Source organism: Blennius ocellaris (assembly GCF_963422515.1).
Source record: "Blennius ocellaris genome assembly, chromosome: 4".
In the NCBI taxonomy this organism is placed as follows: domain Eukaryota; kingdom Metazoa; phylum Chordata; class Actinopteri; order Blenniiformes; family Blenniidae; genus Blennius; species Blennius ocellaris.
Genome location: NC_137653.1, coordinates 14860573 through 14886860, shown reverse-complemented (window position 1 = coordinate 14886860; position 26288 = coordinate 14860573). Strand labels below are relative to the sequence as shown.

Here is a 26288-nt window from a genome sequence, read left to right as displayed (position 1 = left end):
GCATTGAGCAGCACTGCCTCGGGAGGGAACGTCTCAGTTGTGGGTCGACAGAACATTTTGAACCGACAATCTCCCAAATCAAAGATGGATGGCGAAACACTGAGTGAAGCTGTTTTTCTCTTGAGAATGTAGGCTACTCTCTTCTTTTTTCCCCCAGTTAATTGACCATTATCTCTGTATCCATTAAAATGTCCTGCTACTGCACTGATAACAGGTTTGTTTGTTTTTTTTAACGCCCCATGTTTCAGGATGTTCCAAGGAAAATCTTAAAAAATTCACACACGTAACCTGCCTCCTTATAAAAGCTTCACTGCGACGGGTTTTTCTCTTGCTGTACGTGTCCATTCTTTGCTGCGAATAAAACATGGGGCAGTCTCCAAACTGTTTATCAGTCATGTAAAATACTGTGATATAAACCAGACAGTTGAGTTCAACAGGCCTCACAAGCAGGACTCATGGTATTCTGAACAATGTGGGTCAAACACCCAGTGAATCAGCAAGACCGAGACGCAGACATGGAAAAGACAAACAAAACACGAAGTAAATCCAACCTTTGGGGTCTAAAACATTCTAAACTTTTAAGTTAAGGCTGCGACGTAAACAGAGAAGGCAAGATGAAGTGAGACACGCTGACTCAGCAACCGCAAATAAGAAAAATTTTATTAAAAATCTAACCTTAGTCAGTTCATTTAAACTTAGGGTCTGGTACCACCTTAGAGGGAGGGGAGGACCAAGGATGTGCCTGTTCTGAGGGTTTCAAAATTGCTTAAAAGAACAAGACAACACTTTGTAGAACATAGAATATAAAGTCCCGTGAACCTGCCTCGTTTTTAAAAAAAACAACTCCTGCTTTTGTACGTCTGAAAGAGTGGCCGTGTCTGCAAGAGTTTAGGCTCCCTTGTGACTTTGGGCCAGCCGGAGGCCAAAGAAGGGGGATCTGCAGCCTTTTGTGAAGTTAGTCTTGAAAGGCTTCTTGGAAAAAACAAAAAAGGTAGGTAATCACTGATCTCTATAGCTGAGACAGTCCAGACACTGCTCTAATGGATGCTATTGCTCTCCAGCGTTTATCTTCTTATCCACGCACGACTGATAATGTGCACATACAGACAGTCAGAAAAGACTCTTTCAATACCGCGTCTTCTCCTTCAATAGAAAACCACCCACGCACGGTGCATTTGAAAGCATCACAGCTTTAACGCAGGGAAAAAGTCAAATCAAGCACTTTCTACTGGTTTGAATTTATCATCGATGTGACACAATTCCCTGCATTTGCTGACTGAGGCGGCTGCAAGCAAAGGAGTCATCTTCAGGCTTCCTGTGTTCTGCATTTATCCTTGCCGTGACATTTTTATAGTTACTGACAGTAAATATGAAGGAACAAAAACCAGGAACCAGCAAGAAGTGGGAATAGAGTATTCCTTATTTGGATGGGGATGTTTTCTTGCAAAAAAAAAACCCACACGTGCCACTGAGATAAACTCAGAACTGCTTGTATCCAAAACAAGTGATATGAGGTGATATGAGGTGATGTTTTTTTTTCCATTCGAGTGATGACTTTGCTTAACCTCAGTTTCTGTGATTTCTCCTCTGGGTAATGCTTGATTGTTCTCCACTGCCTCATAATCATCGTTTTGTAGGAACTGGTCAAATTGTTTTCTTGCATTCAGTGCATTAAGTTCCCTATTATTTCTTATGGAAAATCCTCTCACTTGTATGCGATCTGTCTTTAGATTCATTAATAAAAACTTTATATGACCCTTTATTTGATTTATCGTGCGACTTCCACATGCTGCCCGTGTCTCTAACATCTGTGGATCACAATATGAATGAACGTTCATAGCTCGGGGCTTCAGTGCAGCCATGAGCTCTCTTTCTCCGTTTCACCACAACTTTAGTCATTAATGAGTCAGAGACAGATGCATCCTAGAAAACACTTAACTGTGTTTGGTTTTCAGTAGATACTAATAAAACATCTGCCGACTTCACTCGCTTCCGGTCAGAGAAACCGAGTGAGAAGATATCTAGAATTAATCCCCGGGTTGTCGCCAACCGCATGACGACTCCGAGCGTCTTCTTTTATCAAGCACCATACCTTAGAAGTGATTTCATTCATGGGAGTCGTCATTCATCTACGGCCTGTTATTTATCGTTTTGCTGACACTTCCATCACCTGCAATGAACTTTTGTCCCCTTCTGCCTCTCGTTCACCTGAAATCAACATTCTCAGGAAGCACTTCCAGTCCATTCACATCCATTAATTACAGATGGTCGCTGGAAGCAGTTAAGATACACATTTACAAGTTGAACGAAAACAAAAAAAAACCTGCCACAAGCAAAAAACAACAGAGTCCAGGCCACAGTGTGTACGTTTAAGTGGCTGTCGCTTTATAGAAGAGCTCGATTTTTGTGAACTCAGAAGAAATATTTTACTGTCGCGTTGAACTATTTCTGCATCTTCGTGTTTGACCTGAGCTTTCAAAGCCACAAAATGTAGCACCGGCACGCGAGTACAATCGCTCAGCTCACCTCATTTGACTTTTCAATGTCCCCCTTAAGAGGCACCTGCACACACATACACACACACACACACACACACACACACACAAGCCAGCACGGCTGAATATCAGGCGCTGCAAAGCGTTATCTGCACTTGGATAAAAAAAAATCTATATATATTTATTCAAAAGCACAGAGGCACTAAAACCTTTAACTTATGGATGTTCGTACTGCAAACGTCTGACTCATTCCAATTGAAAACAAGACAAACTCCAGTTTCTCAAAACTGGAGTTTGAGATCCGAGGACAGATAAATAAGACTTCACTGTGACTCAATAAGCACACATCAACATAAAATCAGAGGTTTATTAACCACCAACAATACTGTGCAAATGACACTGAAGAAAATAGACTGCGGACTTTACAGAACTGCGCGATGTGACAGTAACTCAGAATATGACTGGAATGACTGAACAGATGTTGTTCGGGGAAAAGCTCCGTAATTACTGCAGTTGAGATTCTAACAAGGTTAATGTTCATGTCAAACACTCTCACGGTTGTTTTCCTGTCCTTCTGCATTATTCACAACCTTTGCTACTTCTTAAAAAAATAAAAATAAAACTCCACGACGCTCGACTGCTGCTGTTTGGTTTGGTCGTCTTCAGACTCTTGGCGCATATGGGATAAGAAAGTGTGGCGAAGCGGCACACAGACCTCTGCAATGTGCTGCGGCGTAAACACAGCTGAACTTCAGCTCCACCCTCACAGTGTGGTCTCGTACTTCACGTTACCTCCGAGGCAGTACAGGAACCTTCCATAAACCCAGCGGACAAAACCACACAAGGGGGGGGGGGCCAAAGGTCACCGGTGACGATCTCCGTTAGTAAAAAAGTTAGTTAACTTGTGTGATAAAACTTTATCGGCGTCAAACTCTGAAACAAATGCTTGTCGTCAGTTTGAAATATTCTCAATAACCTGCAGTCTCGAGAACCCAAACCAATAAGAGCTTCCCTCTATTTGAAACTTAAATAAATTCTTAACATTTATATTAGATTTAAACCATGTAATTACAATTAGCCTTTCAAATGAGGCTGAACATTAATCGTGGCATTAATGAACCTTTTCAGCTGCTGGACGCTGAAATTGATTACAAAAATAAAACATTTCGATAAGCCATTAAGATCGTAAAACAACCAAACTCATCTTTCACTTTAAGGCCAAACATAACGACTCCTCAGTAGAAGAAGCTGCAGATGTTGAGTCACGGTGTTGCAAATCTTTCACCGGCATTATCATCACCATATTCCATGAAGCTTTATGAAACAGTTTCCTGCGTCTTCTTCCTCTGTGTCAAAGACGAGGATTAAAGACGATGACGGCTGTCGTCGCGCGTCAATCATTAAAAGGTGGAGTCGACCACCGAGTCTACGCTTCGTCTTCCTCGTCCTCTCGCACCGTCACCCGCACCCGGTGCCACGCGTTGCTCAGCACTCCCCTCAGGTTCCAGATGGGAGCGACGGAGTCCGGCTGCATGTTGTAGCTGTTGTCCACCGCCTTGCAGACGATCTGCAGCTCCTGGGCGTCGGGAGGAAGCGGCGCCTCGACTTGCCACAGCTTCCAGGCCCAGGCCCGTCCCGGCGGCGGCGGCGGCGGCGAGGAGGAGGAGGAGTGCTCCTTCTCGCTGCCCGTCAGCTCTGCCACCTGCCACGTCTTCCCCCCGTCGAGCGAGACGTCCACGCGGACCACCTCCCTGCCGCCGCCACTCCACGCGTAGCCCTTCACCGTCACCGTCTCGGAGCCGCGGTCCACCACGGCGCCGTCTGCAGGCGTGGTGATGGCGGACTGGACGGGCAGCTCCTGGATGGCCGGAGCCGACTTGAAGTCCACGGTGTCCCAGTCGGTCCCCGGCGAGAAGCCCTTGTAGTCGTTCTGCTGCCAGTGGCTGCCGCTCTCCTCCGCGCTGACTACGATCTTCCCCAGCCACTTCACGTTGCGAGCGCCGACGGTGCCCGGTACCACCACCCGGACGGGGAAGCCGTGATCGGCGGGGAGGTCCTCGCCGTTCATTTCGTAGGCTAGGAGCACGTCGCCTTCTTCACTGGCCGCCTTGCTCAGGGGGATGGAGGCGCCGTAGGTCGTCCCCGTCGCGTCTTTGTCCAGCCCTTCAAACTGAACGTGGCGAGCCCACCGGGCCACGTCCGGCTCGTAACCGGCGGCCTGCAGCACGTCCCGGAGCCTGGCGCCGCCCCACGTGGCGTTGCTGATGGCGGCGATTCCCCAGTTCAGCCCCTTCACCTGCTTGACCTTGTTCATCTCGCTGCGGCGGTTGCCGGCACACTGCAGGGTCGCCGTGACGGTGTGTTTGGGGAAGCGAGACTTCAAGTCCTGCAAGGACAGCGTCAGCGCTCCTCCGGGAAGCCCCTCCACACGCAGCCGGTACGAAGCCGGGTCGACCCGAGGCACCGGCAGGTGGTTCCTCTTGAAGAAGAAAGGCGCGGGCGTGATGTAGCTGTCCGACAGGATTTCCGGCGGCGGCTCGGCATTGAAGGGCTTCAGACTGTTGACGTGCAGGACCGGGTGACGCTCGGGGTCAGAGGAGTAGGGGTCCGACGACTTGACCGCCTGCTGCTTCTTCACATCTTCCAGGTTCAGATTGCCAATCTTCAACAGACACAAAAACTTTTATTAGATCCCACACACACAGGACAATTATTAGAGAGACAGAGGTCATTAATGTCTTTTGTTTCTGACTTGCATTTTCCTCACTGGCCACTTGAGGGAGTGCCACCATTCAGCCTGCAAGCTGTTAGTCTTTCCGTAGTATACATTGTGCAGTAGACCTTTTTATACATGTCTACAGGGAACAAGTGTTGGACAGAGACGCAGAAGAGGCGAGTTCGTTCCAGGATAGATGTTCAGCTGCATTTAACGCAGGTTCACACAATGTCTGCGTCTGTTTCCGAAAGATAAACGGGACATTATTTCGTGGATTTGGAGTGCGATTGTCCGTCGCGAATGAGCAGCGATGCAAAAAAGGGTCAATGTCGTTCAAGAGTATGATGCTTTTGTTCACATTTTACAAACCAAAATCTCTGCTGAGACACTCAATACTGACCACAAGCTGTAATCCATGGAGGGGTAACAGTTTGTCCTTCAAACGATTTGAGGGCGTTTTCATCTTATGTTATTATATTTAATAATCAAAAATGAGCTCACCCAACTATAAGAAGCATATCAAGGTGAAGCTGCACTTTCAAGGTGCTATTGGTGAATTTCAAATGCAAGTCGAAGAGAATTAATACTTAAAGTCCACACCGTGTTGGAGACTTGACTGTTTCTATCATACTCGAGGATTTATAATGGAAAGGCCTGACAGCAGCACATACAGCATCATATTATCAAAATGGATCATCTTTTTTTTAAATTTTGTTGGGGGGGTGTTCATGCTTTCTTGGAGATACCCGAAAGCTTACAGCTATTTCCAGCTCACAGATTCAGTTCTGGAGGCCGACACTCCTTCAGATCAGGGTTACAAGTTTCCTACTGATGAAGATTATCGTCCAGAAGTCGTGAACCAGAAACCAACCTTGTATTCAGAGAGGATCTCCAGCACGTGCTCCTGGCTGTGGACAGCGTACAGAGACCAAAAGGGTTCCAGGGCCCCACCTGCTGCCAGCAGGATTTTCTCCCCACCGGGGTGCATGGCCACAAAATCAGTGATGTCATAGACGCCGCCTTTGTAAGTGACCCACACGCCATCTTCCAGGGAGCGATGCTTTGTAACTTCCTCCTGGCTGAAGATGGGAAGAGAGGAGCTGGTCTCTACGGTCTGGACGGTGGTGTCCACCCGCTCAGCCTGCAGACGAAGAACCACAATGTCACTTGTCGAATCCATCAAAGCAGCAGAAACATGATGGGACTGGATGACTGTGTGAGTCGGTAAAGGCTCCACATTTTTATTGGGATTTATTTTGGAGATAATCTCACCACCGTACTAAAAGCATGTCGTTTTTCCTTTTTATTGCAGCCCAGTGATACAACACGTCGATTTACTTTTTCTTTCAGTCAGACATCTTTATCTAAAAGGCAAATGTTTATACTCATGCTGGAAGTCTATACAAATAAGGAACAGAAGCCTGAACTGTGCAAACAGAACTTGGCACTGAGCCAGATAACCCTTCGTCTGTCAAGCGTCAAGAACATTCCTTGGCTGTGAATAATTGATTTCGACAAATGCAGTTGAAAAAGAGAACCCAGTATAAAAACCAGTGGCATTTTCTGATGCATATCCATACATTACTTGTGATACCAGCTGTTGGCCATTGTTAGTTGGTAACATAGGAAAAAGTAATGGTTTCTCTCAGTAAACGTGTTGTTTTGGAATAGTTACTTCTCACTGGACAGCAGGTGTAAAAAGCACAATGTAGGCAAGAGGATTAAACATTGACGGTGTTTACTGATCCCTTCTCTTTCTGACCTTGTGTCGGTGCAGGCTGTAAGCCAGCACCGCTCCTGTACCGGCCAGGACCCCGGCCAGGGCATGTTTCCAATGGGGGCCGCGCTGGTACCATCGCTGGTCGTCACTGGTGCCGCTGCAGAGACGGACTGCACCCGATGCCACAGGAAACGCCCGATGCCTACTAGGAAAAAAAACAGAAATGGAGCTTTTACACGGATCACCTGGAGCTCAACAGGCAGTTCTGAAGACCAACTGTCTCAATGAGTTTCCAATGTTGAATGTTGATGTCTACTAATATAATAGACTCAATCCCAATACGATCAGACTAACTGGCAACTCGCTAGTCAGTTTTCAAACGTCAATTTTGATGAGTCTCAAGTTAAGGATGTTTACACATCCGCTGCCATGCTGTGCATTTGGTGTCGAACAAAATGTAAAACAGATACGCCACAGGGAGTTTGGTCTGCGCCATGTTGGTCTAACCACTTTGTGCAACCCTCAGGAACCACAGAAGGTTTTCTTTTATCTGGACCACAAAAAGCTGCATTAAGTGCATCGCACTTTTTATTATATTGCACCCTAGATTATTACGTATTTTCTTAGCTTTTATTAAACAAATCAACTCCAACCCATTTGAGCTCTTGATAGTTGGATATTTGTGAAGTTAGTAGACTAACTATCAATTATGCAACAAATATTTATTTCTTCACAGCGTTCGATATTTTACTGGAAAAAGTCATCATGGATAAAACTCAGGAGCAATTTTATCTCAAGTCATCTGGGACACCTTAGAAACAGCAGGCGTGTCGGCGCCCTTAATGCTTTTTCAGGTTAAAAATCTTTGCTACTTTGATTTTAACTGAGAGCCAGTCGTTAGTACTCCTAAATTTGTATCACAGCACAATATAAAACACAGTGTAGTAGAAGAAATTACGATACTCTTACATTACCTTTGTGAGGTGAGAGGGGCAAATCGAGTCAGGCTGTGACAACGTCTGAGAAGCAGCATGGCACTGATGTTCTGGTAAGAGAATCAGAACATTGTGTTGTTATTTCCCCTCAGAAACCATAGAACGACTGTATTCTCGGGAACACGAACCCATTTGAAATACAAAAGAATAATACACCAATACATGTTAAAAATAAATTACGTCAGTGTACAATAATACGTAATAATAGGATCTTTACAATTGCGGGTGACTGAAATTACGAATCCACTACTATTGAATGAAAATAGTGCAATTTTGTCAAGTAAATAATAACAATGATACATTTGAATTGCATTGCACTTTATTTTTAAGCACATCTCAAATAGCATAAAATGAGCAATATTAGAATAAATAAAAAGAAATAGCATTCATTAAGAAAGGAACATACTAACACAAGGTGGACTTCTTTTTTTCTGGCAGTACAAAAGATTTATGGTTGAAGCCTTGGCTTTCTGAGAAGCACTCTCACTTGTGTGTTTTTGGAAAGTGCAGCGACGGCTGTCCTCCTCTGCGACAGCGATGTGAAACCAGGGGTAACTGGTAAAAAGCAAATTCATCATGTGTGAAACTACCTAAAGTGAACGTGTTGTCATTTAGTCACAGGCTCCACCTTTAACCACTTCCACTCCTACACAACTGGCCAACCGAATGTGACTTCAGCCTCCGAAACCAGCCAACCAGCTGAGGGGGAGTGAGCAGGAAAGAGGAGGAAGAAGAGGAGGAGGAGGAGGAGGAAGTCCCCGGTTCAGCTAATTTTTTTTGGGACGACAGACACTTTATGGGACATGTAAGCTCGTTTTGCCGAAAGCACAGATAAGGTGTCCAGCATATCATAAAGAAACCAAATAAAATGCTTTACTACTCAGCACAATGATGACATTTGACAGGACTTTGTATTAAAAGTGCTGACATTTAAAGAATAAGGTAACAAGTTGTGAGTTAAGAAAGTCTCCAAGCAAACGTCCCACAACTCTGGAAAAAAAAAAATCTGTGACGGATGGGCCACTTCAAGAACGGAAAATCTGTGGCTGACGGGATTGGTTGAAATTGACACATAGCTTTCATTAATTGGGATAACAAACCAAAAAGGTGTACAAGCTTTCGACTGAAGATTTACAGGCCACTCCCAAATGACAGATAATATAATAAAAAAAAGCTGTTTTTTATCGCTTGATTACCTTTTGGCTTATCACCGTCAACAGCAGCCATTAAGATTACTCTTATCTATATCCACCTTTCAGGACCACACCAAGACAGCCAGCAGCTTCAAAACCTCTCATTTAAATCCCAAGTTCTGAAGAAGTAAAACAATAGCCAGGCGTTGTGTAATCCAGGTAACTTTTACTGGACACAGCAGTGGGGCCCTCCTCACAACAAGGTAAAGTGACCGATTGGTTTTGCTCCAGAATATCTGATCTTCCTCACGACAGCAGCCGTCAGCTCAGTTATGATAAGTTGAAAACAAACGGCTTGAAAAGAAAATCTCCTTGCAAGCAGACAAAACAGACAAAGTGCTATAAAAACGTTATTTTTTTCTTTAACCTGACCCCACATGGACTTTGGAGCAAAGCAGCAGCAACAGATCACATGGTCGCCCAAAGCATCAGTAACCATGAGCTTCTTTCCTCTATCCAATAATATAGAGCAATGCTTTCCAATTGAACTGCAAAAATTTACTGTGAGGTGAAAAAAAAAAGAAGAAGGAACTTCAGACAACTGAGCCAATTCCCAGGTTCTCCTTCTCCTCCACCTCAGTAGCTCTTCTAATGCTGCCTGTGGTACAGGAGTGCTCTCTCTCACACACACACACACACACACACACACCATCCTCCCAGACATTTATAGCCTATTTCCCGGCGCCGTCTGTGGTGTGGTGGCTCTCGATGCCTACAACGTCGCCTCAGTGGGCAAAGAATGAAGCTCCACCAAAATTCTTGAATCAGCCTATTTGACAATCTGAGGCTGTGGGCTTACACTCCTGTTGCTTGTGCACCTTCTCCTGCCACATTCACCCCCCCCCCCCCCCCCCCAGCCAAGTTTCCATAGCACAGCACTCTGAGCAGCCAGAACCGGTGAGCAGTAATCTCATGTGGTTGACCTCGCTTGTGGACAGAGTCACAAAAAGTGTGACTCCGGACATCAGTCAAGTCATCAGTCCTCATCTTGACTGCGGCGTAGTGGAATTACCCTGACTGAGCAACTGATCGTATTCGTAACACAAATTATGACTTACTCATACTTGACATATTGTAAAATACTCTAAGGGTTTAGAACCAGGAAAGGTTTCCCAGTAAATCAAACAAAGCCAAGAAGCTTTTGCTCTTTCGGAGCATCTTTACTTTCTAATGAAGAACTGAAAGGTAACAGGAGGGATTGCCAGCACAGTTCTGGGATCATCAGGTGGGAACCTTCTTAGATCTAAAAGTTTAATTTCGTTGGTCCTAGGACACTTTCACCAGGCCATCTGTGGGTCTCAGGGCCACTCTCCTCATGCCAGATCTCCCTGACTTATTAAGTGGGCAGACGATCTTCTCAATCCCACATTTATAGTTGTTATTATTACATGTCAGTGCAACTGCATGGAGCTTTTTGCTGGACGACTGGCCCTAAAGATAAGACACTAAAACTTGATGAAACCTCCCTGTTGAAGTGGACACACTCATTTCTACACCCAGTTTGGAACTTATTACTGCCTGTATGCTTTGGGATTGTGTGATCGGGTGCAAGAATGAAAGGAGAGTTTAGCAGATCCCTTCTTTATGGCAGGACTAGATGAAGGTTTTACACAGCCATACATAGGAAAATTGGGGGGGATTATGTGACAGTAAACACACTCCTGCAGGCTCTCTGGCTATGGAGGAGGGGGGCGAAGTTAAACCACAGACTGGACAAAAAGACCACAGCGGATCCTGAATGTGCTCATATTTAAACGCAACCAGTCCGCTGTTCTGTCTCATTATTGTCACACGTTTTGATTTTTTTTTTTTTTTTAGTGAAGTTTAAACGACAAACTGCAGGGAAGCTAACAGTTATCATTAGCATCTCCTGGATCCCCGGACTTAGCTTTTATGTCCACTTTAGCCTCTCTCCCCCGCGACACATCATTAAAGTAACGCTCTTAAAGAGCACAAAGTCTACACGGTTATCCTCGTTCGTTCGTTTGTTTTGACATTAAATCTTCCTACTTACTTTTGCGCTGTCAGTCGCCTGCTTTGTAGCCAATAGAGGAACCCGGAGAGGCTGCTCGCGCTGCTCAACGTAACACGCGCACGCGCACGCAAAGCACGAGCACACGGAGCGCGTTCAAGACGACAACCTGTTTGGCCTGTGGCGTGTACACGAGTACACAAACACACACGCCATGCAGGTGAAATCAGGTGCAACACAACATGTAGACGTTATCATATGAAAGATGGATAAATGTGACAGATTCAGGGGTCGTACTGCTTCATAATAGGCACAAGTGCCATCATGTGGGTATTTATTGACAGCAGACTCTGGACATGAATCAAACAATGGAACAATTTTTAAGAGACAGTCGACAGATCACATCTTTGACATTTTGCAAAATGACAGAACTTTTTTTTTGTGCTACTTTTCCACATTATTGTAGTTATTTTCAGTCACCTTGAGGTCCCCTGAACCTCTTTGACCAGTGGAGTCTGCACAGTAGTCTCTTTATGAACGCAGTATCAGCTCCTGGTCTATAAAATGCAGCAGTGAGCGTACTTCCAAACCAGCTGATGAGATAGACCCACAAGACGCGTATCTCACCGGAGGACAGATAACGCATATGGGAAACATAACCACATAGGAGCAGTCGCAAAAATCTACGTTTCTCTTTAAAATTTAGATAGATTTCATACATGTTACACTTTTTCACTGATTCAACACTTCCCGAACCATGTTTTTACATTTGTCCAATCACACACACGCACACACACACGCACGCACACACGCACGCACGCACGCACGCACGCACACACGCACACACACACACACACACACACACACACACACACACACACACACACACACACACACACACACACACACACACACACACACACACACACACACACACACACACTATGTGAGCCTCAGCATTCTATGTGTGTATTTGTTTGTAAATGTTTTGATGCTATGAAGTTTCATGGTGAGTTTCCTTTATCCTTCTTTTAACCTGCTCAAAATGGAGACTTCAGTATGTGGGAGGAGGCCACTCCTGTGCCATGTGGCTTGATTCAGAGAGCTGAGGCGCCTTCTGGTTGGGAGGGGTTTGAGCAGAGCGTCTGCAGGGACGGAAAGGATGGCTTGACACACTTTCTCACCAAAGAGGAGAAGTCATGAAGGGAATGGCAAAATGTGCTATCTTCAGTCTTAGAAGTCTGTCGCTGCTCTTTAAATTTCACAGCCTGTCTATTTGGGATTACAGAAGAAGCAGCCATCGTCCTCCGGCTGCACTCGTAGATAAGAAGCAAAATAAAGGACGGATTCAATTAAAGTGGAGAAAAGTTTTTGTTGCAGTGGAAGTCACATGTGTTTCATTCGTGTGGATTTGTTAAAGCAGCAATCAGGACTCCCATCATTTTTTTCGCTGAGACTCAATGACAAAGATATTATCAGGACATGTAATGACTCCGGTCAACAGCACAGGAGGAGAGTGGAAATATGAGAGTTCAAGTGGGGATACAACACTATGTAATGGAATAAATTCTGACATGTATTTTGTAATAGTGTATATGAGCGCTCGACCCTCCACTTCCATTTGTGATCGAGTTTTTTCAAATCTCAAAAATAATTCTGGGAATTGGCATTCCCTCTGCACTCAATAGTTTTCCTGCTCCTGCAGTTTGGAGTTGTAGCCTTGCTAATCGCATATTAATATCTCAGATGACCTGAACTCATGAGTCAAAGCAGAATATAGTCCACAGGATATGAGAAGTGATGTTTTGTCATTTACTCTTTTAAAATGTATTAATTTCCCCCCAAAAAAGAACAAGTGCTCAAACAAAAGTTATACAGGTGCAGTCTGATTCACATTTCTCTGTTTTGATCATAAGTAAAATTACCGGGTATGTGCTTGAAAAGGACGTGTGTGTGTGTGTGTGTGTGTTGAGTTTCCCTTGTTTAAACGTGGCCACTGTGAACTGTGGCAGGTTTGAAGAATTCAGTCAAACCAGGACAGAGGGTTGAGTTGCTATGGCAACAGAAGATTCACCAGACGGTACTGTCTGATGATGATAAGTCCCCAATTTAACTCCTCTTGTACAATTTCACATAAAACCCTCGGAAAACCTTGTATCGTTCGTTTCCTTTTTGTGTTTGGGGAGTGATGCATGCAGTCAGAATAGGTTTTTAATAATCATCCACACGTTTCTTGAGATTGAATGGACTGAAACCTGCCATCCACCTTATTATGAATGAAGCAGAACATCGTGTAGTAAGAAGTTGACATTCCCTTTGAGAAATACATGAATAGATTTGGCTTGAGAGAGTCTGTGCGGTTGTAATCGGGTGCAGTGTTATTTATTTTTCAGAGCTGTGAACCTACTCGGATTCAACTTCTATACTAAAACTACTTTGATCCTCGTGAAGCTCACGGAAATTCTGATGACCGGGGGGGGGGAATTTTGAGGAAGCAGTTTTGTCTCAAGAATTTAACAGAATTATGGACAATAATTCAATAAATGAAAATTGCAATCAAATTCTGGATTTAATACTGTACTTTACAAATCAAAGATTGAAATCATTTCCCTTTTATTCTCAACAAAGGAAACCAGTAATATATTACTTTCTACTGCAGATGTAAGATGGCTGTGCTGCTACCTTCTCAGTCACAGGAAGACCACCATTGACACATGAAATGAAATATGCACCCATACGATGTCTGTTTTTTGCCACATTCCCATGACAGTTGCAGAATATCATCTTAACATTCAAGTCCATGAAAAGCTAGTAATGTTCTCGGGGGATTGTGCAAGAAGGAAAACATTGTTTCTCATCTTATCAAAGTTGTCCTAAAGTCAATATAAATAGGCCTCCCGCTCCATGACGGCTGCACTCGGGTTCATCATTGCTCATGCTCAGTGATGTTTGTGCTGATGAGCTCAATTATAAACAGCAGGTAGCGCTGATGCACGGGGCATTTAAATAGCGAGAGAGATGAATGAGGAAAGAAGCATTGATGTGAAACAATTTTCTGAAAAAAGACAGTGTAAAAGTGTGTAATATAGACAATGTGCATACACACCAGAGAAGTTAAAAGAAAAGAAAAATGTACTAATTTCCCCACAGATAATCACCGACACTCTTAACTTAACTATTTGATTTCAAAAAGGAAAAATAAACCTGAATAAAAAGGAAAAAAAAAAACTTCCCGTGAGGCTGATTTCACTTACATTTAAACAGACTCCAAAGGAACACCAGAACATTGTGTATACAAGTTTAATATTTTGAAAAAATGTTTTTAACTACAGAATTTAAATACAATTTTGTGAAAAAGTGAAAAAAAAAAAGAAAAAAGAAGAAGAAGTCTCGACCATAAGTGTCTACATTACAACATGAAATATTCAAACAAGTAAAAGCTGTCACTGCCCCGGGACTCTCCTTTAAGCTTAGCGGAGGAACAAGGCCGTTGTCTCACTGTGGCGCCATCTTGGCAGCTTCAGCTTTTATTAGAGAGATGAGTTCCAGGTTAATTAGAAACACGAAGCGAAGGCCTGCAATCTGAAGAAAAAGAGCAGCTTTTTAGGGTTTTTTTTCCAAACCAATCCTTAATATTAAACGATGAGAAAATCTTCAAATTTGATTCATGTTCATACACACTCACCTCTACCACAGAGTTGTTGTTTAATTTCCATTTGTTGCCCGACAGCACCGGTCGTCCGTCGATGTAGATGGGCCGTCGGCCCTCGTTGGCAATGAAGAAGTCTCCATTATTCTTCAGTTTAATAATTCCTGTCGACACACACATTTACCGTGATGCTTTCATTCACAAAAGAAACACAACAATCCCAGTGGTTGAGATAAAGATAAGTAGGAGCAACTATGTTTTTTTTAGGAGCAAACACATGCTGTGTTTAGAAAGGATCACATAACATAATTTTATCTACTCGAGTATCCGCCTGTCCAACTTGGTCCACATGGGGTCGCCAAGCTCAAATACTACAAACTTCAAAATTTCAGGTCAGGTCGAGGTGGAAGGGCAGCAACAACAGAATGAAGAACACTTGAGTGGCTTCTGTGCATAAGTGCTCTTCATCAGGGGACCTGAGATGGTTATTTGGATGATGAGAGTTTGGGTATAAAATGATTGAGGACTTAAGAGATACTCAAAAGTAGAGTCACAACCTCTCCATCACCTGGCTTGTGGTAAATGAGATAACTAGCCCGGCTTGTTTCACGCTGGAAGATTCAACATGACACAAACAAAATTCATGAAAGCAGGTTGCCAATACTGTACTCCGCCCCACACACACACACACACACACACACACACACACACACACACACACACACACACACACACACACACACACACACACACACACACACACACACACACACACACACACACACACACACACACACACACACACACACACACACACACACACACACACACACACACACACACACAAAAAGTTCCAGTATTTTCTCATATAACTGAGATTTTAAAAATCCAGTGAAAGTATTTCTTGCTCGGGTCTCAGTGTTTGTCAGTGTGAAACCCGAGCAGAGACCTTTCAAGTGTTTACAGTCAACAGAGGATCTGCCAGGTAAGACCGAAGCTAAATCACCTTGTTTTCTCGATATTTTCCAAGCAGGACCCTCCAGCGAGAGGTCCACGTCAATCTGTTTGTCCTTGGTCGCTCTTCCCAGTGTAATCTGCACAAACATTTAATGAGAACGTCGTCGTTACGAGAACACTTGTGGTTTGGTTTCTTTGCAGAAACACCCGGGTGTGTTTGTCAGTCAAACACCGTCAAAGGATGCTCACCTCTCGTGACCTCATGAGGTACCGCACCATTCGTCCTCGAAGCGCCGCCAGCGTCTGGTTGTCGAAGTCGGGCATGCTCATCCCTGATTGCAGAGAATTTCACGAACACAAAAGTTCCACAAATGTGGATTCCTCGAATTTACACACAGACACAGAAGGCTGTTTGCTTGTCCTTGATCGGTCAAGGTTTACGCACCAGTGATACTGTCCACTAGAACCTGCCAACGAGGCAACTCCTGCTCCAGCTGTCTGATCTCATGTTTCTGGTGACGGTCTGAAATCATCAGCTCTGGAAAGAAACATCAGAGAGCACCAGAGGTCTAAGACACAGGGCAATGTTATCACAAGCTCAGTTTGTACCCACAAAATAGACAGAAAGTCGAGTTCCATCAAATTCCATAGATCACGTGAAAAATGTGGTAAAATCGTTTTGCTCAGGTTTGTGAACGAAGAGGTATAACTTGAGGTTCTCACCGTGCTCCAAGACCTCGTCTCTGCTCTCCCTGTGTGGGTACAAACAAAGAAAGTGATCAGTGAAAAACTGCCCGTCGTGTGTTTGATGATGTACGGAGATGTCCTCCATTGTTCAAATCGTTTGCTCTGCAATGGGTTCGGTGGCAGACTCACTTCAACTTCACATCATCGACCATCTGCTCCGCATCAGAGAAATTAAGGACTTGGTCACCTTTAGGGAGAGGCTGCACTGCAAAATGCAATGAAGGTCAAAAAAAAAAAAAATGTTATTCTATAACATTACTTCTATTCAGCAAAGAAAATCCTCTATTTACTTGAGGTGTCGTGTTTGCTGTGATGATTATAGAGATTCTAGTTTATAAGACATTAAAATGAGATGGAGATGTTTGTCATTCAATAGGTCAGGAACATTTCTTTTTTTCAAATCCCACAAAGCAAATATGTTCAGTGTACATGTGATTTTTTTTTTTTTATGCTTAAATTTACCTTCAAATTAAGTTAAAGATGATTAAGGCCTTTGAATAAACCATTCATTCAATTTAAATGTGGAAGTGTTTTTAACTCACCACTCTGATCATCAAGTAGGTAATACTGCTTTAGCAGCTGCCAGTGCACCAACAGACTCTTCGGCGTGCGAGATGGGTGAAAAACACCAGGATAATTTCGCAAAAGCTCCTGAAACGCGTCCAGTTTGGGCTGACTTGTCTGTTAAAAGTAGAAACAAATTCATCAAACATACAATTGGTTTGTCGTTTGCACTATTCGGGTAGCCACAGCTCGATACAGACATAATTCAACTACGCTTAACCCCTTTATTTGAAATATTTATGTAACCCTTGCGATTGACCATGGACAGAATAGAGCAGAACTTACTGAACCAATCTTGGCCAGTATTGCCTCCTCGGTCTGACTAAACAGAGCTTTACTTTGGATCGCTGCAATTGCTTCTGGATGAAGCTGTCGCATGGCCTGCCACGCGAGCCTAAACAGAAAGAAGAAGACATCTGCTCAGTGAAAAAAAACAACTCATGTAAATAGAACCGAAATAATACAGGAGATGAACGGTCTCTTACTTTGAGATGACAGGATCATACAGCAAAGCGTACCATCTCTCCTTAATTTCTCGCAAAGTAAAACGACAGCTAAACTTGACTCCAAGATGGACAGAAGTGAGGTCAGTGGTCTGGACGGACATAGAGAATGGCACGTTTTTTTTTTTGAAAAGGACCAATCAACAAATGCCTTCTGATTGATTCCCAATTTTTAAATACTCACCTGCAAAACTGCATTTATTAACAGCAGGTCGTCTGTGGGTTTCCATCGCCCCAAATCTTTAGTGATATGCAATGGCTGCTTGCTCTTCTTCACTCGTTTGGTCAGAGGTGCAGGATTCATTATCATTGCTAAAGATGGCGTGAGAGCTGTTCCTGATTTTGCCACCTGATAAAGAGTTCAATCACGGCGCAGAAATATCAGTCAACATATGTAGATTCACCGTCTTGTTTCATGTTAATGGATTGTACAGTTTTCTTTACCTTCTTTTTCTCACTCGATGAAGGTTCACTCCCTGAACACCGGACCGGCTCTATGACAGGAGGACCCTTGACTCTTGTGGAAGACTTCACGAGACTGCTCTCCACAAGTTCATCGTCAAACTTCTTTCTCTTTATTGACCTATGAACGTTATGAGAAGAAAAATGCAAATAATTGTAAACACCAAAGTTCAAAATTCACCACAGAAAATGTCACTATAGTAGATAAAAAATTTTTAACATCTTAGCAGGTACAGTGTGTAGTATATTGTTCACAATCTGTAGTTAAACTTGGAAAAGTTTGCAGAAAACCTGGATGAACTTCTGCGCTTGGGAACACTGCTGCCAAAGGCTTGTGTTGCTGTCCTTTTCACATCTTTGACTCCAAGCGATTCTTCATCTTCAGATCGACTCTGAGCTCCAGCTGGAACTCCCATTGATGCACCAACCACACGGTCACCAGCTTGCATCTGTTCATACACGTCAGGATATAGTTCACAAAATTCTCAAACAACTGGACTCCAGACACTTAACCTCTCACCATAAACCCTTAACTTGGCCTCTTTATTCTTCATTATATATATATATATATATATTTTTTTTTTAAATCATTCTATAATACCTATTTTGTAGAAAGAGCAAGAGGCAGCAGTGGTCTGTGTAATTTTGAAATGGACTGTGGACTATTTAGACGAACATGTTTACAGGGTTGATGGGATGCATATTAACAGGTACCGAGAACAAATTGCAAGAGCTCTAAGTTAGATATATGACAATAAATAACAATGTAAGCAACAATGTAAGAGACCCATCTACAATACAACTCAGCTGTGTGCTTGTTTTTGTTCACCAAACTGTCTTTGTTTACATGTAAAGTTAGCCACAACGCCCGACTTCCTGGATATATGATATCCTCGCTAAAACAAATTAGTTAACGTAGAGAATAATCAGTCTTAGTTCTTGCAATGTTATCATATATTGTATCTGGATAGACACCGTAATTTGATCAGAGAAAATATGTTGATATTAGCGAGCTAGCATTAGCTTAGCCAGAAATAGCCGGCGGTCAACCAAAATATCTCGTAAAACGAGCTACTCACGACTCACCGTGCTTCTATTAGAGGGTCCTGATCCGTTAAGTGTACTTCGTATAGTCTTGTTCTGTATTTCATGAGCATCTAAATAGCTTGGCTACATCGTAAAGTAGATAAATGTCTGTCTTGTTAGCATTAGCCGTTTAGCTGCACTGTTGTTTGCGTGCGGTGCGTTCTTCTTCTTCTTTGGTTTGCTAGATTAGTATCCGGCTTACCGCCACCTACTGGGCCCGAGCGTGATACTGCAAACAGGAAAAGGGAATATTTTTAATAATTTGTTTTATGGGAAAGCATAATTCGAAACTGGGGTTGTCCTGAAACAGTCATAGCTGCACAAATTCATAATCAATTCTATCTTCCATATACATTACACAGAGAAATGCATGGCAAAATATATTGCACAGCATTACATCTGCATGGCTAATTAATATAATAATTCGTAATAATACAATAATTTCACAGCAGGGCTTTGGTCAAAGTTTTGACGCTGCACAGCTTTCATGTCACATCAGAACGTTGATGTTCAACTTTGTTTTTTGTGAACATTTGTAGAATTCCCTTCATAAAAATGGTTATATCCTTGTATCAAAGTAATACCAACTACAAATATGTTTGATCAACCTAAGACCCTATCTGGACCTTTATTTCTCATTACAAAGACAATAAAACACCATAAAAGTGCTTCTGCGACATAATCAAGACTCTCAATATAGAACCAAAATGAAATGATGAAACTCAGTGTTCCATTCTGAAAATCTTTATTCATGTTTACATCAATAGTTTCAACAACTTTAAATTATAATAAATACAATGTTCAGCTTGTTAAGAATGTAAAAAAGAGTATCCATATATATAAAAAATTTTTAAGACAGGTGCTTCATTGGTGAACTGAAGACAATATAGACAGATGTATGAAGCTTGAGTACAGAGGAGTCTTTTTTTTTTTTTCCCCCAGTGGCAAAATAATTTCTCACACAGGAATAATTTCAATAGCTGCCTTTTTTATTATTATTGAAAGAACCCGTATTGATTACTTTCTTTGTCCAATAACGACTTTAAAAAATACACACTTTAATGAACATGTTGGAAGTTGTTGCTACGCAGCAGCCAATCGGAGCAGGAGATAAGAGAAGCCATGTGCCAGTGAGAGGCTCTCTGAATACTCTTCAATAATTTAAGGTGCAGGGTGTATCTCAGATTTTAAGAGCCATGTAGTAGTGTGCCTCGTCCTCTACTGAACATGAACAGAAATGCTGGTGAAATTAAATATTTGCACAATTATGACACAGGAAATGGTTGATACTACATATTCAGGAGTGCACGAGATCACAGTTCATAAGTAGATTCAGAAAAAAAAAAAAAAAAAAAAACTGTAACCAGATTCAGGTCTTTGCAAAAATGAGGTCTTCATAGTGATCTTCTTTAAAAACAACATGGCGAATATGTTGTTGCACCATTATATGTGAAATGCCTCATTGATGAGATGTCAGCCCCTTATGTTTTTTTACATTTGTCTGAAACATCATACGGGCCAGCACACACTCAGTTGCCATTTGGGAAGTCTTCAGTCTTTGCTGTGTTGGAGGATGAAGGTCCACTGAGACATGAAGCACCGTGTTCAGCAGCCCCACGGTTCCCGTGAAAAGGCTGCCCGCGAGTTCTCCACACTGCCGAGGGACTCACGTTTACATTCACGTAACTGATCAGCTCAGGCGAGTAGGTCATCGTTCAATAAACTGGAGGTTAATGACATTTTCAGGAACTAGTAGAGTCCGTGTCATCGGCTTCACAGAAACTCCCTCCGGATCTGGCTTCACATCAAACTGTATGAGAATCTAATTAGAACAGAAAAAAAAAAAAGAAAAGAAAAGATTTAGGAACTGGGCTCCTGGAAAAGGGGGGAAAAAAGAGAAAGGCAACAACTGGGTAGTGACTTGGAAATCCCAGGATTAAGTGATCAAAATGATTGATCAAAAACTCGGATTTGTACAATTGCTGAAAGCCCTTTCTTTAACTTTCTTGATTGTGCCAAGAAAATGTGTGGAAAGAGGATTTGTTTGAAACCCTGCAGTTTCTGACAAATGGTATTAAAATGTCTGAATTACTGAAAATAACTAAAATAGTCTATGTAGATGCTGCATGTACATAATTCTATTATTTTCTTCAAAAACGTTTCCACCTTTTTATGAAACACTGCGGATATGTTACACAGATTTAAATGATCTCAGGAAATTGCCAAACAGTCAGTTGCCAGTGGACAAACAGCACAAAGGGAGGAGAAACATTCTGCCATCAATACACATAAATGCAAAGCCTTGACGATGCCAATCAGACAGTCCTATCACAATTCATCTATTTCTATTTTCTGATAAAAGGAATGTAAGAGGAGACGAGGTCAAGCGACTTACCCTGGAAAGAGCAAGGTAAAGTTCCAGCTCGGCGATTCGCCGACCGATGCAGCTTCGCTTTCCCACGCCAAAAGGCACAGAGGCATACGGGTGATGACCCTCTTCTTTGGTGAGCCAACGGGAGGGCTGGAAATCATCTGGATTTTTAAACACTGCTGGATCCCGAGATGTCGCAAAGTGGCACAAGGTAATCAGAGTCTGGAGAAAAGCATTTTTAAAATTTTGGTTAGTCCCTACATCTATAAAATCAAACTCTGGGAGACAAATAGAAAGACTTACGTTTTTCGGGATGAGATAGCCTCCGACCTGAATGTCCCTCTCTGTGATGACCCTCGCATTAGCAGGAATAACGGGGTACAACCTGAACAATTACAATTAAACAATGTGAAGCAGAGCAAAATCTGATCATTTTAAAAGATTTGTAAATGGCGGCATCATCTCGGGGGGGCCGACCTGAGCACTTCTTTCACTGTGGCTTTCAGGAGAGGCATGCGGGCCACGTCTGCAGCATCTGGTATTTTCCGATGTCCCAGGACAGACAAGACTTCCTGTCTGAGTGCGGTCTGAACGTCCGGGTGGCGGGAAAGCTCATACAGCGACCAGGACATGGTGCTGGAGATCTATAGCAACATGTAGGGGGTGGGGAGGTCCATTAACTGCTTGATGGACTAAAAAGCAGAAGTCAGTAAAGAAAATGACGGATAAGTGTCTCTTACAGTGTCGACTCCTGCGAGGAGCAGCTCGGTGACGTTGCTGTAGACGGTTTTCATGGGCAGCCCCATCCGTGACAGGAAGTAGGTGATGTAGCGCCCCTCCACCTTCTCTCCTCGGGCAATTTTCTCTGCTTCGGCAGTCAAGCGCTGGTCAATGTGAACTTTCGCTACACACAGGAAAAGAAAACAAGCTATTATGACACAGAAACGCATGACACATAAGGTCAGTGGTCTCACTGAGTTGGACATACTGAGACGCTGTGACAAGTATTCAGCGTTCTGGTGCAATTCTTTCAGAAAACTAAGCTCAACTCATCTTCTTAAAAAAAAACAAAACAACTGCTTAAAACTACACATCAAATGCAGATGATCTTGCAGTGCGAGGGTTAAAGATTTTAATCTCCTGCTGCCTGATCTAGTGGAGATCGGTGTAATTATTTTAAATGTTTAATGTTTTAGATCAGCATAAGTCTTAATGTACTGTCACATTGAATGGGATGAAAAGCCAGTGCTTGGTGGAAACTTGCAACAGTCAATGTTAAGAGAATGGAAGCGAAATAATAATTATATATGGGATGGAAAGACTCATAATATGTTCCACGTCCATGTTTGTTTTGGTTCCATGTTGGAGTACGAGCTGGTGTTTTCTATCTGAACCTTAAGTATAGTTAAAGCTGTCTTTATAATGTCCTCTAAAATCTGCTTACTCTCTATGCTGGTCTGTGTTTTGTTTATATTTGTTTATTCCTTCATTCTATCTTTCTAAATTCTTACTTCCCAATGCCTTTTTCTTGTAGAATGCAGTGTTGGACATATAATTAAAACTCCCGTATTTGTAATGATCAGCACACGTTGGCCTCCAGCTCGCTGATCTCTCCTGACATGAAACCAGTCAAACGCTGTTGAAGGAAGGATTAACTTACCAAAGTCAAACATGTAGTCCCAGCACTGACAAAACACACTCCAGGGTTTGGGAAAGAGCTGGTGAAGCCATCTCGGCATGGCCATGGTGAGGAGTGTCATCACAAACATGGTGTTAATGGACTGGATGAAACGCTCCGTCTCTTCAGGGACAACTTGATCCAGGCAACCGATTCTGGACTCAAACAACACTGAGGAGATACCTGAGGACCAGCAAGAAAGCAAATTAATTAATTACAACACATTTGATGTCCACAAAGTTGAACAATGGAAAATAATTCTGTGATGACTTAATATACCATTTTACTCTATGACCAGGATCGATGGCGGTCATGTGAGTCACAACGAAACAGATGAGATTTTGTTTGAAAAATAATTTCCCATCAAGTCCTGTCTGTCAGTGGTCCTGGCCTTTTGTTGTCTTAAACCAGTGAAGAGCGACGACCACCGGTGGGCAGCGAGGCCTTACAAGTAATCTGAAAACTGTCATCTGATTACTTTTATCGAGCGACGAGTAAAGCAAGGGATTACTTTTGCAAAAAATAAGGAATTAGACCTCCTGCAACCAGGTCGCGTTACAACGTAAATGAACTGTGATTTTGTCCGGGGAGACTGTCTCCCGCCATAACAAAGACGTGTCGTCCCTGTGTCGTCAGTAGAGATCCACAGGAGACATCATGGGGTGCAGGAGAGAGAAGACATTACTTTGAGTTCGACTCGGTTAAAAAGGTGACGAAAACCTTAGCGACTGATGTGCAGTGTGCGTGGGAAGAAAAGTAACTAAGAAAACCAATTCCACCTCAAATCTGACCCCCCCCCCCCCCCCCCCCCCAACCCCCCCACCACCCCACTCCCTCCCTGTAGCTACCACATCAATTCCACCGGGTGAACCGCTGAGTCCCCTTCCCCCTTTACCCCAATGAATGCAGGATTAACTTATACATATATATTCATCAAATATAACTGAATATACAACTGTAGCTTTGTGGCTTTGATCTTTTACTAAGGGAAAGTATCTCAATACGATAGTGCAATGGTGAAATGCAGGGATTTGTTGTTGGATGGGAATTGATAAACACTTTCAGGGCAGGCCAACACTGATATACACATGTTATATGTCGTTGATATTGCAGGGCGTTCCGGCGAGCGGCTGGCCCTAATTACCAATGCTCACATGGTGTGCTACACCCTGTACTGATGCATGACATCGCTGCCCCTCACACAATGTGTACCTTACCCTCAAGGCCGAAGCGATAGAACTCGCTGGCGATGTCAGGGACGAGGCCTTCAGGACTTCTGCAAAAGCTAAGTCTGGCATCAGGTCATCGACGACGCTGTTCAGCGTTTTATCGTAAGCTTCAACCGCCTTCGGCCGCAGCATGTGTTTCCCCAGGAGACTTCTTACCGTCTGCCACTCCTCCCCCTCACTGAGAAATAATACAGCATATTGTACTTGAAAGAATTTTTTGCCAACAGGTCAATAGCAGACATTCTCTACTGTTGGAGAGTAACGTCCTGTGAATCTGGACTCTCGTGGCTGCACTTCACTGAGTCTTTAGTTAACTTGAGAATCTTGTAACACAACCATAAGTAAACAAAAGAGAAAGCAGGCTCCACCATTGTTTGAAAGCCTTATCACCAAAGTGTCAACTGATAAATAAGTAACAATTGGGCCACTGGCCATACTTTGCAATCAGTTTACGGTCAATGACAAACTTTGGAAAATACTTCAAGTTTTGAAGTCAATTAGAAGGAATTGCTATAGATGGAAAAGTGTGCGGGTTGAACAGGTAAGAGAAGGGCGACACTCACGATGTTAAAAGTCCATAATGATGTCCCCTGAGCTTCCTGTAGTCTTTCCAAGAAGAAAGGTCAGAACGCATGGGGTGCTGGCCCTCCTGCCTCAGGACCTGCTCAATGAGTGTTGGATGGGCCACATGAACTGTGAAGATGGGGCCGAAGCTTGCCTTCCACATGGGGCCGTACCGCTGCACTCCTTTCCGCTAAAGACAACGAAACAACGAAACAAAACACTTCAGAATCAGTGGCATTCATGTTTGTACAAACTTCCCTGTAATCTAAAGCACTGTGCAGAACCAGGGATGCTTGCAGAGCTTGTAAATGCCCTGATGAGTTCATTTTCACAGAAGATGCATCACTCAAGCGGACATGTAATCAGTTGATGAAGAAATGAATGGTGTGAAGCCAGCACACAACTTTTATTATGGTGGGGGCACAATAATGCCAAATTGTACTGATTACTTAACAATCTATGAAAAGCAAGAGCCACTTTATCCAATAATAAACAGTTAAGTAAACAGATTCAATAATTTAATGTGCAATCATGTCTTTTTGTTGATTTCTACGTTAAGATCTTTTTAGGGAAATATTTCTCAGGCAGTAGAGAAAACACACTGAGGCTGCATGTGGACAATATCTGGCATTCAATGAGGATCGACTTTTAATTGATGGAGACATCTAGCGTCCATTAAATTAACATGGAACGATATCGGGTCAATCCATTGATTGTTACTTTATGAGTGGTGGAACAAAACAAACAACTTTAACACCGCTATTTCTCTGTTTCTGGTTTTCTTGAAGCGCATCAGCAGCAGATTTGCAAACACCTGCAGCTTTGCTGAACTGTTTAGTTTATGCACGCGCATGGATTTAACTTGGAATGTATTCTCATACATGAACAACCCCAGAGGGCCATTCTATTCTATTCTATCCTATTCTATTCTATTCTATTCTATTCTATTCTATTCATCCTCTCACCTGTAACTCGTGCAGCCGCGACAGACCCCGTTTGGCAAACAAGTCGCAGGCAAAGCTGGCGACGGACGGCCCCGGCATCTGGTCCAGGGACTTGGCCGCCTTGGTGCCCTCCACGCCGGCCGCTGCGCCCTCGGCCCACCTCTCCATCCACTTGGCCAGGGGGAGGGCGCTCCGGCCGGACACTCGAAGAGCTTGCTGCAGCATCTTTCTCACTATGGTCATGGAGCGACGGCCCGGCGCGGCTCTCTGGGACAGCGATGCTCATTTTGATGTCCCCGTTGGAAGCTGTATATATAACACACGACCTGCCCCTCGAACCCGGGGAGGGAAAAAGCGGAGTTTTTTTTTTTTCTTTTTTCCCGACCCTCTACTGGGCCAATCATGGATGTAAATCGGGTCGTGGTCCCGCCCCCGCTTGGGGA

The 26288-nt window shown here is 43.3% G+C and overlaps 3 protein-coding genes across 8 annotated transcripts; all 3 read right to left on the bottom strand.

Annotated features, from left to right (window-relative positions):
- Positions 1-2854: 2854 nt before the first annotated feature.
- On the bottom strand, positions 2855-11153 carry suox (sulfite oxidase). Of its 6 annotated transcripts, none has more exons than XM_080495512.1 (5): positions 11134-11153; positions 7906-7976; positions 6974-7136; positions 6083-6352; positions 2855-5157 (listed from the first exon to the last, which is right to left on the bottom strand). In XM_080495512.1, the coding sequence occupies exons 2-5, from the start codon at positions 7962-7964 to the stop codon at positions 3922-3924; spliced, it is 1728 nt and encodes a 575-aa protein (XP_080351638.1). In that variant the 5' UTR covers positions 7965-7976; positions 11134-11153; the 3' UTR covers positions 2855-3921. The 6 variants fall into 6 exon arrangements, with proteins under 6 accessions (XP_080351638.1, XP_080351641.1, XP_080351639.1 ...); XM_080495515.1 differs by having other exon boundaries at positions 6974-7133; positions 11134-11151; XM_080495513.1 differs by lacking the exon at positions 11134-11153 and adding an exon at positions 9622-9730.
- Positions 11154-14375: 3222 nt separating this feature from the next.
- mcrs1 (microspherule protein 1) lies at positions 14376-19219 on the bottom strand. Its single transcript, XM_080495572.1, has 14 exons — positions 19060-19219; positions 18265-18422; positions 17956-18094; positions 17696-17860; positions 17494-17603; positions 17294-17402; positions 16987-17125; positions 16574-16649; positions 16421-16449; positions 16143-16235; positions 15947-16029; positions 15747-15834; positions 14777-14904; positions 14376-14673 (listed from the first exon to the last, which is right to left on the bottom strand). Exons 2-14 carry the CDS (start codon positions 18420-18422, stop codon positions 14587-14589), a joined length of 1404 nt encoding a protein of 467 aa, XP_080351698.1. The 5' UTR covers positions 19060-19219; the 3' UTR covers positions 14376-14586.
- Positions 19220-20753: 1534 nt separating this feature from the next.
- cyp27b1 (cytochrome P450, family 27, subfamily B, polypeptide 1) lies at positions 20754-26088 on the bottom strand (the record flags this gene model as incomplete). Its single annotated transcript, XM_080494671.1, is given in 10 exon segments — positions 20754-20881; positions 21455-21652; positions 21734-21815; positions 21908-22074; positions 22171-22334; positions 23091-23291; positions 24326-24386; positions 24389-24515; positions 24901-25091; positions 25867-26088. Coding segments are annotated over 10 exon segments (1527 nt in total). The 3' UTR covers positions 20754-20767.
- Between the last annotated feature and the right edge of the window lie 200 nt (positions 26089-26288).